Source organism: Doryrhamphus excisus, linkage group LG12 (assembly GCF_037039965.1).
Source record: "Doryrhamphus excisus strain RoL-2023G ecotype Guam linkage group LG12, RoL_Dexc_Guam_v1.1, whole genome shotgun sequence".
In the NCBI taxonomy this organism is placed as follows: Eukaryota; Metazoa; Chordata; class Actinopteri; order Syngnathiformes; family Syngnathidae; genus Doryrhamphus; species Doryrhamphus excisus.
In genome coordinates, this window is record NC_136368.1 from 21,419,238 (window position 1) to 21,434,296 (window position 15,059).

Here is a 15,059-nt window from a genome sequence, read left to right on the forward strand (position 1 = left end):
GAGAGTTTTAGACAGAACATGTCCAGGTCGTCAACCTTGAAGCAGCAATCTTCTCAAATGTCCCGTGGGACTCTTTGGAAGAGGCTGCAGGGTAGCGGCGTACTTTAAAAGCTCCCAATTGTGTCTTGTGTTTTCCTAAACGGCCTCAGGGTCTCCGAGTGTACACCCGAGTGTGTAGGAGGTCCAAATGTTGCTGATATTGATGCATGGTCATTCCTGAGGTCCACTGTGCTGGTTAACCTCACATTGGTCTTCTTCCTTCTTTCTCTTCCTGGAAGATCTTGACCTGAAGATGAACCCGCCTCCTACTGTTTCTTTGTGTTTGTGCTTTGCAGACTTACGTCGGACATATTCTCTTACTGGTCAACCCAAACAAAGAGCTGCCCGTCTACTCCACTTTGGTAAGCCTTCCATTGGCCTCGCTCTTGTTACACTTACAGCTGGGGTCCTTATAATAATAATAATAATAATAATAATCAAATAAAACAGCAATAATTTATCATTTGTTTCAATATTAAAAGAACTATTAAAATAAATTTATGAAAATAAACTCATACTATTAAGATAAACTATAATGTCATTTTAGTAGCACAGAGTTGAAATTATGAATAAAAAATCTTCTCTTATTTAAATCACCGCCAACAAAAATATTAAGAGGGACAAAAGAAAAAAAATGTATTTAGCAAATATGTATTCAGATTTTTTTAAAGCTCTAATATTATGAGAAAACAAACCAAACAGGATCATATTTTGGGGGGAAATGTTAGTAAATTACGGTGGGAAAAAAATAAATATAATATTAGGAGAATAAAGTAAAAAAAAAAAATGGAAGAAAAGTAATGATACAAAAAAATCAATTGAGATGATTTAAGACGAAAGTTTAAATATTTGAAAAAAAAGCCAAAATGTGGAAAAAAAGAGCTAAGTTGATACAAACTGGCTTTTCCTCCCATATCACAATACTGAGATGCATTTTCTTGGAATGAATACAACTTCTTAGCATATCAACATGTGTTGCTTTTAGGGAAGTCGGATAATTATAGGTGCCGATAATTATGGGCCTGATATCAGCCTAAAAATGCAATCCAATGATATCGGTATCAGCTTTTTTCATGATCATGAAACGGATGTTTAAAAAAAGCCTTAGTTGCTTCACAAAATATAAAAGTGGCCCTTGCATCCTTTCAATGTTCAGTATGTGGCCCCCGGTACGTAGTTTGGACACCCCCGAATTACTGTGAAGTGCATGAGACGTCTCTTAATTGTCACTTTGCCTGTTTTGGATCATATTGTATAAAGTCTCGTCATTGGATGTCCTCTTCACTAACATTCCATGTTCTACCATCATGGATGCCGGCCGTATAATGGTAGACGGAAGCGTGTGGAATGGACCTTGGCTGATAAATAATGCAGTCTTCCTGTCAACGATACGCAGGCTGACTGTGCATAAAAATAAAGCGTAGAGCACAGATGATGTAGAAATACCAACAAGGCTCCCGCTAAATGACATGATAAGGGTTCCATTGGTGGAGACATCTTCTCCTGCCAAAGCTGAGGGATGGAGCTTAGTGCCAATGACTGGCTTCACTCCAGGAGGACTGAGGGTGGTGCTGGATGGACATATGTCTCAACATCTGCGGTCTCTCTTCGGGTGGTCTCTAACCTGCTTGCCCCGCCACCGTGTAGCCTGGTGTCCTACCACATGGCTTCCAGGTTTCTTTAGCCAAGTTATTGTCGGGCTTTTTCGTCATTTTTATGAAGAATGTCGCCATGAAGAACGGCAAAAGGTTATAATAATAATAATAAACATCAACGTGTACATGAAAACTAATCATCTCCACCTAAAACGATCAGTTTTCCACAATCACACAGCCATTCCAAGCATTGGTCACGTGCCAACATGACCCATCGGCACCACCGATTGGTCGGTGCCGTCCCGGTCCTCATGCATCCATCATTCCTCATGTCCACTTCCTGTGTGTTTCCTCAGGTGAGTCAGCTGTACCTGAGCTCCACGGGCCGCCTGTGCTCCTCCCTGCCCCCCCACATCTTCTCCTCCGCCGAGCGAGCGTACCACATGATGCTCCAGGAGCGACGGCCGCAGTGTTTCATTCTCAGGTACCAGTACTAAAACTTCATCTCGTTCAGGAAATGATCAGGAAATGATCAGGAAATGATCAGGAAATGATCAGGAAATGATCAGGAAATGATCAGGAAATGATCAGGAAATGATCAGGAAATGATCAGGAAATGATCGTTAGATTCGCTCCAGCTGGAATAAATGGGCAGTCATTTTATAGTGTATATATAATGTATTTAAAATATGAAAAGAAAAATGTTGAATAATATTATGAGGTAAAATAATACAATTTTAATAACATACTGTTGACATATTAAGGAAACAAATATTCAAAAGTAATTTTTTAAGGTCATAATATTATGAGAATCAAACAAAAAAATTAATTGTAATTTTTTGAATATTAGGTTGGGGAAAATAATGTGTAATATTATGAGGAAAAATTATATAATTTTAATAACATATCCTTGACATATTAAAGAAAAACAAATTTTAAGGTCATAATATTATGAGAATATTATGAGAAACAAAAAAATAAGTTGTAATTTTATGAATATTAGGTTGGGAAATTTTTTGAATATTATTGGAAAAAGAACAAAATATTTTGAGAATAAATGTATAATGTTACTAGAAAGAAAAATTGAAAGAATTGAAATAGTTGGAAAATAAAAAAAAACATAACAGAAATGGGAAAAACAGGTATGATTTTACAATAAATAATAAAAAAGGTGAGTGTTATTCTAGTAAGAAAAAGCCACAATTTAAAGACAATAAAGCGGTAATATTCTCAGCAAAATGAATATTATTTTAGTGGAATAGATAAATATTAAAGAAAAAATGTTTGTTTTTTTAAAGCCTTAATATTACAATAAACAAACCATACAAAGTTGTAATTTTGGGGGGAAATGAGGTTTGGTCAAAAGTTGTATTATGTGAATAAAGACAAAATATTGTTGGAAAAAGTTGTAATATTGTGAGAAGATGATTTGGAGCGATGTATCGCTGTGGCCATCCTGCATATTTTTCTTCAGCTCCTTGATTGTAATTATTTCTCCTTCCACGTCTCCAGGAGCATTCCAGCTGAGTCGTAACAAATGTGGCTGAAAGTGAAAGCACTTCGGCCACAGGCTATCCATCTCTCCCGACACGCACACACGGACACACGAACGCAACACGTACACACGAACACAACACGTACCAGGACATTGAACTGCCTTGTCCTGCCGTGGACTTTCTTCTTTTCTCTTCTTGCTTATCGGGTTTTGTTTTTTTTCCACTCCACTGTTTACGAAAGAATCCATTTTTCAAAGTGACATGAGAACACATGTTGTGTCTAAAACGTTCAAAATAGGATTTATGGTGACTGTGATGCCGGGGTCTTTTCCAAGCTAGCTAAACAGGCTAATTCATCATAATAACACAAGTCATACATGAAAATCTTACATGTTTCCAGGTCTTTGACGTACATGTGAGTCTATATGTTACATAGGATCATTATTACTTTGCCGGGAAAACCTAGGATGTCTAGGCATGTGAGTCTGCCCTTCAAAGTGTCTGCCATGCATTCCCAACACTTTAGCATGAATAGTCAGGCATTTCCTCTAAAAGTGGACGTGTGAAATTGTACCAGTCTTTATTGTCCAAGAACTTGTCTTGTCACGTATCTATTTTGAAGCCAGCAGCATATTTTCCCTTAACATATTCAAATAAAGTGGTTTTCTTCAGCCTCATCAGATGCTCATAGTGCTCATAGTCCTCCAGTAGTCCTCATAGTCATCCAATATTTCATCCAAATAACCAAAATACCGTCTGTTCCTCAATACTTGGCGCCAAATTTGTTCCAAAAAATCAGCAACCGTAATCCCCAAGGACCCTTCACCAACCAATTACCTTTGAGGTCTGATACCCGCTCAAAGAAGACGCTAGAAAATAACGTCTTTCGGACTCCACACTCAGCGGGGCTCCGAGCAGGAAAACACCCATCAACAAACCAGCTAGCACTCCGCTGCCGTTAGGGAGGTCCTCTGACCTTCAGCAGCCATCTGCTGCTGTGGGGACGTGTGTCCCAACACGGACAGCAGCGGTACCACATGTTGTAGAACAAGCATCTAGGAGCACGTACATACGTACGCCATGGTAGTCACGGTGTGGGGGCCAGCAAGAGGGGGTGGCGTGTAGGATGGTGGATTCAATGGAGGTGGACTCATAGTGGGGGTGGGAGGTGATGTCACGTGGGATGTGATGACGAGATGACGAGATGACGAGATGACGAGATGATGTGATGACGAGATGACCTGATGACATGATGACGAGATGACGTGATGACGAGATGACGAGATGACGAGATGACGTGATGACGTGATGACGTGATGACGAGATGACGTGATGACGTGATGACGTGATGACGAGAGGACATGATGACGAGATGACGAGATGACGAGATGACGTGATGACGTGATGACGTGATGACGTGATGACGTGATGACGTGATGACGAGATGACGAGATGACGAGATGACGTGATGACGAGATGACGAGATGACGTGATGACGAGATGACGAGATGACGTGATGACGAGATGACGAGATGACGTGATGACGAGATGACGTGATGACGGGATGACGTGATGACGTGATGACGAGATGACGAGATGACGAGATGACGAGATGACGTGATGACGTGATGACGTGATGACGTGATGACGAGATGACGAGATGACGTGATGACGAGATGACGAGATGACGTGATGACGAGATGACGAGATGACGTGATGACGAGATGACGAGATGACGAGATGACGAGATGACGAGATGACGAGATGACGTGATGACGAGATGACGTGATGACGAGATGATGTGACGATGTTGTGACTGCTCGTGTCTAGTAGGGACTTCAAGCAAAAAATGTGGTGGGAAACAGGCTGCATGAGTGGTTAGCGCACATGCCACATAGCTAGGACACTATGAGTTCGATTCCAAAACATGCTAGGTTAATTAGCCACTCCAAATTGTCCATAGGTATGAATGTGAGTGTGAATGGTTGTTTGTCTATATGTGCCCTGGGATTGGCTGGCCACCAGTGCAGGGTGGACCCCGCCTCTTGCCTTAAAACAGCTGGGATAGGCTCCAGCACCCTGTGCGACCCTCGTGAGGATAAGCGGTAGAAAATGAATGAATGAACATCCAAAAATCTAGAGCAGAACATTTGTCACATTTGAACTATTATGAGCAATAAGGAGTTGCGTTCAAAGACATCACGTCATAAGAAAAAAATACATTGAATATTTTAACTGTAGAAGTATTTTCTGGGATTTCCAGTCCTACTTAAATGCTACTCGGTGATCATTTCTACTTCCTGTTTTTCTTTGTCTTTTTGGGTTTTTTTCTGTTTTGGTCATAAAATAAATTACCCACAAAAAATGCTGATAAAATGTTGAAAAATGTTATTTTTTTCCATGTATATGACAGTTATTACCAATGTTACAATGTCATGTAAAATCTGCAGATTATTTCTATTTGCATGATTTGGTTGACGGGCGGCCTATTCCTACAGCCACGTCAGAAGCGTCCTTAAGTCCTGTCACCTTCATGTGTCCTCCTTTCCTTGCCTTTCCTTGTGTGTCCTTTTCTTTTAGTGGTGAAAGCGGTTCAGGGAAAACAGAAGCCAGTCAGCACATCCTGCGACACCTGACAGTCAGATCCGCCCCTAAAGGCTTTGCCTTGGAGTCCAGGATGAACCATGTAAGTCTACCCCCCCCCCCCCCAACAATGTGTTCCTCACTCAGGGAGTTCTACATCTTGTGGGAACACAGGGAACCACCATGAATACATGAAAAAGGGGACAAATCTTCAGTATTACTCCATATTGTAGTAATTCCCAAAGGCTGTAGTATCAGCGCTCCTCTTAAATTGGTCTCCACTTTGCATCATCTCCCTGCTGAGGAGCAAACAGTGTGTAGTGGTGGTGTAGCGGTGTTGTAGCGGTGTTGTAGTGGTGTAGTAGTGGTGTAGTAGTAGTGGTGTAGGGGTGGTGTTGGAGTGGTGTAGTGGTGGTGTAGCGGTGGTGTAGCGGTGGTGTTGGAGTGGTGTAGTGGTGGTGTAGCGGTGTTGTAGTGGTGTAGTAGTGGTGGTGTAGGGGTGGTGTTGGAGTGGTGTAGTGGTGGTGTAGCGGTGGTGTAGGGGTGGTGTAGCGGTGGTGTAGCGGTGGTGTAGCGGTGGTGTAGCGGTGGTGTAGGGGTGGTGTAGTAGTGGTGTAGCGGTGGTGTAGCGGTGGTGTAGCGGTGGTGTAGCGGTGGTGTAGCGGTTGCCAGATGAAGTCATCCTCATGCAGTAGGTATCTGGGTCAGTGTGCTCTCCAATCATCTGGGGACGCTGGGAATACTCCACACTCCAGATGATGGATGCACACTGACACCTAGTGGTGGAAAGGGAGATGGTTGTGCACGAATGAATGAATGAATGAATAAATCCTAAACTGTCGTGTGTGTGTGTGTGTGTGTGTGTGTGTGTGTGTTTCCCGATGCAGGTGAACTGTATCCTGGAGGCTTTTGGTCATGCAAAAACGCAGAGGAACCCCAACTCCAGTCGCTTTATGAAGCTGTTAACCTTGCAATACTGTGATAAGAGGAAGACGCTGCTAAGAGGTAATGAACATTTTCATGTTTTCTTTTATTTCTCACATTTACATTTTCTCACAAGAGAAAATTGAGGTACGTGTGAACGCTCAAACTGCACCAACGTGTGCAGGAAGTATCTTATCTTTTGGTAGAGTACTGAACCAGAAGACCCAACACAGCTCAAACGGTCCCGGACATCATTCATAAACTTTGCTTAAATAAATGATATTGTGTTTAGTTATGTTCTACATACGCCTCTTTTCCCGAAGTGACGTCTTCAGGGTGATACCTCCAAACGCGTCTCGAGGTAGATTGTCAACTATCATCGAAATAGCAGTTCTTCCAAAATGTTGTGTTGCTGCTGGATGTTCACAGTATCCAAGTGATACTGTAAGTTGATTTTGTTTCCAAAAGAGGAAGTTTTAACACAACAATGGATGACACAAGTGCAGAGAACACGAGACAGATGGATGCCCACCTGGAGTTCTATTCTTTACAGGGATCATTTCACTAGTGACTACTTCGAAGGACCACCTTAACAAGAAGCATTTGGCTTGAAAGTACACTATGAAAACTTTTTGAGAAAGAATTTGTTGGTGCACGGGAAAAAAAAAACAATGACTGCTCACGTCAAAGAGTAAGTCACGTCTCGTTTACGTAATATCTTCTAAGCACTATTCCATGGTATGTTTACTGTAGGGAGTGTATATATATACATACATATATATATATATATTATATACACAATCCAACAGGCCATGATAACTACTTTAGCCAATTTAAAATGCTAATTAGTGTATAAGCAACTCTAGAGTCATTTCCACGTATTTATTGATTAATTGGTGTATAAGCAACTCCAGAGTCATTTCCACGTATTTATTGATTAATTGGTGTATAAGCAACTCTAGAGTCATTTCCACGTATTTATTGATTAATTGGTGTATAAGCAACTCTAGAGTCATTTCCACGTATTTATTGATGACCGATCTTCACCTCCATGTCTTGAGCCTTAAGTCCATGTTCTGCAAGTTCTTTATTTCATCTCCAAACGTTTTTTCCTCCCCTAAAATGATTGACACATTGCTGAAATGTTGGCTATGATGTAAGCATCCTCCATCTTGGACATCATGAGCGATAGTACGCCAATGGTGTAGCTGAACTACTAGTAAGTGTATTTTTTTGACATTTTACCAATCTAAGAATGTAGAATTAGAATTCCGAACAATATATAACATTTGTATATAAGTACAACGTACTTCGGTATGTGGCAAAAATAAAATAAAAAATATATCAATAAAATAAAACATAAATAAGATAACAGGGATCCTTGAAATTCCAGCAGGGGGCAGTCAAAGCTCACCTACGCTTTTCTTCCCTGTCATGAGAGCCATGATGCTTTATTTTGGTTATTATCTGCCAGTTTATTAATTCCTACATTATCCTCCAGCCCGCGTGTCCACCTACATGCTGGAGAAGTCCCGTGTGGTCCAGCTGCCTCCTCTCCAGCGCAGCTTCAACATCTTCTACCTCCTGGCTGAAGGCCTGCCACCCGAGGAGAAGAGTTCTCTTCACCTGAATAACATCTTGGCCCACAGGTGGGTGTTAGCTGCTCCTCTTAACACGATCCACTAAAAAGCATCCAAGTAGACTTTCCTGGCTCCTTTTGTGCAGGTATCTAAGTGGAGGACTTCCAGGAGGGACCCCTTCTGTATGTGGAGCCTCTCCAGACAGCATGGAGCGCCTCAGCGCCGTGAAGCAAGCCTTCCAAGCGGTGGGCTTCAACAAGCAGGTATCTACTACAAGAACATCTTTCTACTTCTACTCGTATCAGCAGTAGCCATTGGTCCATTTCCTGCACCGCTTGTGCTATAAAGAGTGTGGAGGGGTTTCTGATTGACAACAAATTTAGCTTTGTTCAATATTGAAATATTTCTGGCCACCTTATGTTGTATATTTGTAATATGAGGTTTCCAGCTCATATTTTCATCTATTGTGATCCTTTCAATGTATTAATATATATATTTGTCTACACCGTCTATTTGTATTTGCTGGTGCGTGTCCTTTCTGCTGTTAGCAAACAGCATGATTTTAGTTTTATTTAAGTACTTAGGGTCACCTGGTCAATCATCTAGTAGTAGTATATAGATATTGCTTTTATTAGTAGTCGTAGTCCCATGATGATAAATATCCCTGTAATAATATTTAGTAACATTTCAGCGCCATCTGCTGCATGCAATACAACATTTAGTCACCAGGGGGAGACATCCTCTCACACACGAGCCCACAAACATGGACGGGTGCTATGGCCTCCACCATAAAACTTCTCCAATGACTTTATTATTATTGTATTGGCTGGCATTAGCAGCCGTAGCTAATGGCGCATCCGGTGTGTGTGTGTGTGTGTGTGCGTGTGCGTGTGTGCGTGTGCGTGTGTGTGTGCGTGTGCGTGTGTGCGTGTGCGTGTGTGTGTGTGTGTGCGTGTGTGTGTGTGTGTGTGTGCGTGTGTGTGTGTGTGCGTGTGTGTGTGTGTGTACAGAGCAGGGCCGATACAGTACATCCATCAACTACCAGATAAAGGCCAACTTCAGGGTCACTTACACGTACATATTAAATGAAGAACGGACATTGATAGGAATGCAGATAAACCACACAGGTATTGATACCGCTATCAATAAAATCCTCGTGCCAGACACGAGACTAATGCTTCTGTTTATCACACACACACACACACACACACGGCGTACAAGTCAAACATCCCCCGCCCTCTCAGAAAAGCAGCGTGTCGGCTAATGGGGTATATTCCATTAAGTGCCCTCTACTCAAGGGCGGAGAGGAAGAGGAGTGTGGGAATGGAGGGAAGAGGGAGGGATGAGGGAGGGAAGAGGGAGGGAGGAGGACAGACGTGGTAGGAATGGTGAAAAGGTGAGGGTCTTTCCAAGGGGTGTCCATATTTTATTTTATTTTATTTTGCAAATAAACGATATTTGAAGCATGTACAGATTCAACCATTCTGCTGTACTCTGCTGTACTCTGCTGTACTCTGCTGTACTCTGCTGTACTCTGCTGTACTCTGTACACGGGACACTGTTAACAATATCGGACTATATTGAAGTATTTTGGATTGTCAAACAAATTCATTCATTCATTCATTTTCTACCGCTTATCCTCACGAGGGTCGCGGGGGTGCTGGAGCCTATCCCAGCTGTTGGTGGCCAGCCAATCCCAGGGCACATATAGACAAACAACCACAGTGGAAATTAATGAAAATGAAATTAATCTGTTCCAGAGTCAAACTGGTGCCATCATTAAAAAAAAAACTGTCCAGGCAATTTTGGAAGTAATATTTTGAACTGCCATGCAAGGGTAAAAAGACACACACTAATATGTTAGAAGAACAAATTCCCCAAAAATGATACAGTATGGATTTTTTATGATGTCACCAGAAAAGGGTACCAGTGATTGCATCGGGTAAATATGATGATAACCATAGAACCAGAAATTCAACAAGAGGCTCCTGTCTTATTGGATTTTTGACTAGCGTAAACAAATAGTTTCAGTTGTTTTTACAACAGTAAATTGTTTTATTTTTGGACTTTATTACATTACTTATCAGTGCGTACATGGTTGTATACTACAGTTTTATGATATGGGACCTTGCATTGATATGATGTACAAAATCTCAATAACAATCCAGATAAGTCCATTTCTGGAAAGTAGGAAATCAAATATTTTCATAGTTGGAGCATAGAAAAGCTGTTTACAACCTTCTAAATGTTTTTTTTAAAATATTAGAGCCCTCAAGACATCAAATAGCACCCCTATATTCACTTTTACGCTCATATTTGCCAGTAAAATAAAGAGAAAATAAGCAATTTAAGACATAAATGAGATTCGTGTTCGGGTGGTTTGGACAGGAAGTGAGGTCAGGGTTTGAGCTTTGAGTTTTAGCTTGGCATGGGTTACAGCCTGTGTTAGAGATTATTGTTATTATTGACACCTTGTGAGCAGTGTAGAATACTAATATCATTACAGCGTCTTTGAATGCGTCTTTTGAATGCCCAATATTTGTATTTTACTTCATTCAGCCATTTTTTTTACTAATAATAACAGTTTTCAACTACAAAATAGCATAATACTTTTGAAACCGATGCTAAACCTGCAAAACGGAAAGCCCAACACGGCGAGGGGTTGCTGTAATAGTGAAGGAAGTTATTCGCCCGTCCATCCTCGGCCCGCCTCCTTCAAGTCCTGTATTTGCCCCCAAATAACGTAGTAAATAACTTGTTATAAAGCGTGTCCACTGTCCCTTTAAAGTCGATATAAGTTTGGCAGTACTTGAGTACTTGAGTACTTGTTCTGTGTTTCAACCAGGAAGTGGATTCCTTGTTTAGGCTTCTATCCGCCGTGCTGCATATCGGGGATCTGCATTTCTCCGCACTGACAGACGCTGAAAACGCCATCGCTGCTGACCTGCACTTGCTGGAGAGAGGTCAGGACCCCCCGCCCCCCCCTCCCCACCCCCACCTGTGTTTACCTCTCTGTTTACCCAAGTTGTACTCAGCATTGACTGGGATTGTACTGTAAGTGTGGCCCGTAAACACCCACGTGTTATTTGTGCCTGGCTGATCCTTGACTTGTTGCGAGGTGGAAAACAAATGACATCATCGCCCGAGCACGCTGATGTCAGGAAGACGGAAGTCGGCCAGCAAAGGAATTCCCGCCTGCTCTTATTTTTTTCACTTGTATTTTGGGCTCTTCTCAGAATCCCCCTGATGACTTTTCCTGCCAGCGATGGATTTAGCGGCGTGAGGCGTGTGTGTGACATCATCACTGCTGGTCACGTTGGATCATGAATGCATCATCACTTTATGCTTTCATTGATTTCCCTCTGTTCGCTTCAATTTTGGGGCAGTTACTCAAAACACGAGTAGTCCCTCGTTCCGTACTTCGTTACTCACCGAGTCGCCAGTTGCATTAACTTCAGGTCACCTGACATGCGCCATACCATCCTCAGGCACCAGGGGTCAGCCTTTAGCTTCCTGTTAGCGTGTTGACGTAAAAGGGGCAGGGCCTCCAAATGGCTGGGGGTTTCATATTCGGGTGTGTATACATTCATTATCCACCCAAAGCAGCAGCTTTTCTTCCAGTCACTCACACGTCTTATATTCAGGGTGGTCTTATATTTGGTCCAGCGTGGACCCAAACAATCCTTCCTGATGAGATGTTCCTTTTCGTCTTGGTGTTGTGTTCCCACAGTGGCTGAGCTCTTGCAGGTGTCTTGCAGTGACCTGAGCGCCGCCCTCACCTCCGACGTCCAATACTTTAAAGGTACTTTTACGTGTCATACGTACTTCACAACAAACCTTTTCCACTGACGGCCACTGAAAAATGGAAGGATGCAGCGGCCATTTTGAACTATGTAGATATGATAACACATTTAGATATGCTAGGAAGTTCTATGTATGTTCAGGGAAATACTGCGGCTTTGGGCTAGAGGTGAAAATACATATTATTAATATGATCTTTGCTCTTTTTTTATTTTACAAATATTTCAATTGTCTTCTTAAATATTTTCCCCTCGTAATGTCATGGCTTTACTGACATATTACTGACTTTATGATCTTTTCCCTCAAACTCATTTTTACAAAAAATGTTGGTTTTAGTTTGCGTCTCATAATGTTGCAACTTAAAAAAAATTATATATAATATATCATATATCATATATCATATATTATATGTCTGCTACTAAAATGACGCTCCAAATTATTCCTCTTAATATTTTGACTTTATTTTTCTAAAATGACTGCTGACTTTTCTTGTTAAATTCTACTCTTACAATGTACCAGGAGCCAATGAAAAAAACAGCGGCCAGCCATAAACAACCCCTGGGCCACACTTTGGACACCCCCGCTGTACAAGGCCGTCCGTCAGTGACATTGTAAAAAGTCAGCCTTTTGTTGTGCCAGGTGACATCATCACACGGCGCCACACGGTGGAGATGGCTGTGCAGCACAGAGACCAGCTGGCCAAGGCCATCTACGGACGGCTCTTCAGCTACCTTGTCAACTGCGTCAATGACTACCTGCAAGGACAGAATGACGGCGTGGGGTATGGCCGCTGTTTCAACATCATATTATTGATTATTGTTGTGTTTATAGAATGCTACAGTATGTCAGGAAAGGCCAGACTCGTCTGCATCATCCCGTCCGCCATCACGTACGCTGCAAGTCGATGTCATAAATTGGCACCGGCGTGTTAACGTCACATGTCTAACTGGGAGTCATTGTTTGGCATGCTTGGAATTAACACGCCAATCAGCAGTCAGGGCGACGCCCCACACCTTTTTTTTCACACTGTCATTAGGACAATAAGAAGAAGGATGAGAAGCATTCTGTTTGATGACATTCATCCATAAGTAGGGAGATCGCAATACAGTCAGCTCAACGGTCCGGCTGGAGTAGCTCTTTTTTTGGCAGGAGCCAATCAGTGCACTCACAGCTGACTGGAAATTGCATGATGTCATCATATATTACCGATCTGAAAAATCTTAAGTAATTTTGATCTAATTTAGAATTACTGCTTTGGACATTAAGTGGCAACTGTTGCACTTAATAAATAATAAATAAATAAAAATAAATAAATAATTAAAAAAAAGGAAAAATAATAAAAAACACTGAGTTCAGGATGAGTTGCAAGGTTTATAGTGTGTAGTCAAGGTTTATTGAGTTCATCATATTATTATTTTTATTATTACTATTATATAATATATAAATAATAATTAAACAAAAAATAAATGATGATAAAATAATGAACATTTTAAAAATCATTAATAAATGATTTCATAGAAAAATAATAAAAAAATAAAATATAACGATAATAATGTGCACCAAGGTTGCAAGGTTTATAGTGTGCACCAAGCACTTAATGTTCACCTCCAATCCAATATTATTATTCCATTCACAGTCTTGGTACCATAGGTCACACACTGACATCTGGCTTTCCCATGTGCCCATGAGACAGATTTTCTCATAAATGAGAAATGTTGTCACAGCACACCCCTACCTATAAGTAATGGTCATGGTTTCATTTATTTGAATACGTCACATAATATAATTCCCAGTCCAAATAAATGTGTAGAATCATAACATATTTCTTTTTTACATTCCACAATGTCATAAGACATCTTAACATCTTATCTTTCCTTTCCCTTCTTTTTGTTGCACCATTACCCTGGAATGCTACTTAAGTCCCCCCCCAAAAGCAGCCTTAAAGATGGGTCATTTCCACATCAAGGCCCGAGTCGCCACGGTGGAAAACCAAGTGGCCTCCAGGCGCATATTGACGGTTAGCGCCTGGTAGCGCCGCTTGAATAGTTGGAATTGCATGACATCCACTAGTCGGCATGCACGCGTAACGGTGAAATGGAAAATGGATGGAGGACACGTCCAAGGTCTCGGGAGATGTTTGTCATAGTGTACATACATAAACAAGAGGCGGAGGCCGTGGGAGCTTTATCTCCGCTAGCTTTTGTCGTGTTTATATACCATGCAAAGAATGTGGCACATTTGTCAACCGTGCTGCTTTTCAATATTTCACATTGAGGAGGTTCATGGGGGGTCACAGTTTGGTTCATTTTTGGTACAGTAAGGGAACAAAATGCCAATTGTGCCGAATGAACGAGCACACGCTGAATGCTAATCTATATTTTTGATACAAATGCCAATGTATGCCATCCTGACATTTTTCTTGTCTTCTGTATTCTCATTTCTTTCAGTGACTCTTGCTTAGAAATTGCAATCCTGGATATCTTTGGTTTTGAAGAGTTTCACAGGAATTCCTTTGAACAGGTCAGACTTACTCTCTTGTAAATCAACATTTGATTGGCTGTAATTGCACTCAATTAATGGCAAGGCTGGGGTTGACCTTGACAATTGTCGCCATGTTGTGTGTGTGTGTGTGTTTGTGTGTGTTTGTGTGTGTGTGTGTGTGGGTGGTGGTTTTTGACTCTTAATGGCACAGATGAACGTGTGAATAAGTACGATGTACTGATCCAGGCCATAGTGCAGGAGTGTGGACTCGCTCTCATCAGGCCACATTGTCGTTACGGCTCCTTGTGACTGTCAACAAAAACGTATATACACATTACAGTACAGTATTTATATATGAATATAACCTCATGTTATTACACAATTGTCAATACATTCCATTATTGATGGATCAAATGGATTAAATTGATGGATAAGTTCCTTTGAAATAAGCAGTGACGTGAGAATGTCCACGTGAGAAGCAGAAATTTGAGTATTTTTTTTACAAACATAACCCCATGTATGAATGGTGTATGACACCATGTATGAATACAAAATAAGGG

General features: G+C 41.3%; 1 protein-coding gene across 5 annotated transcripts in view; it reads left to right on the top strand.

The window, feature by feature from the left end:
• The window catches only part of myo16 (myosin XVI), an 83,374-nt gene that overhangs the window by 34,976 nt on the left and 33,339 nt on the right, over positions 1–15,059 (top strand). For all 5 annotated transcript variants that reach the window (XR_009131638.2, XM_058081784.2, XM_058081783.2 and 2 more), the window contains 10 exons: positions 336–401; positions 1,991–2,118; positions 5,711–5,816; positions 6,601–6,718; positions 8,139–8,286; positions 8,363–8,480; positions 11,063–11,180; positions 11,948–12,019; positions 12,658–12,799; positions 14,466–14,538. Coding sequence is in view for 4 of the 5 variants with exons in the window: in XM_058081784.2 (XP_057937767.2) it covers positions 336–401; positions 1,991–2,118; positions 5,711–5,816; positions 6,601–6,718; positions 8,139–8,286; positions 8,363–8,480; positions 11,063–11,180; positions 11,948–12,019; positions 12,658–12,799; positions 14,466–14,538 (1,089 nt within the window). In the remaining variant the exon portion in view is untranslated. The remainder of the gene's footprint in view (positions 1–335; positions 402–1,990; positions 2,119–5,710; positions 5,817–6,600; positions 6,719–8,138; positions 8,287–8,362; positions 8,481–11,062; positions 11,181–11,947; positions 12,020–12,657; positions 12,800–14,465; positions 14,539–15,059) is intronic.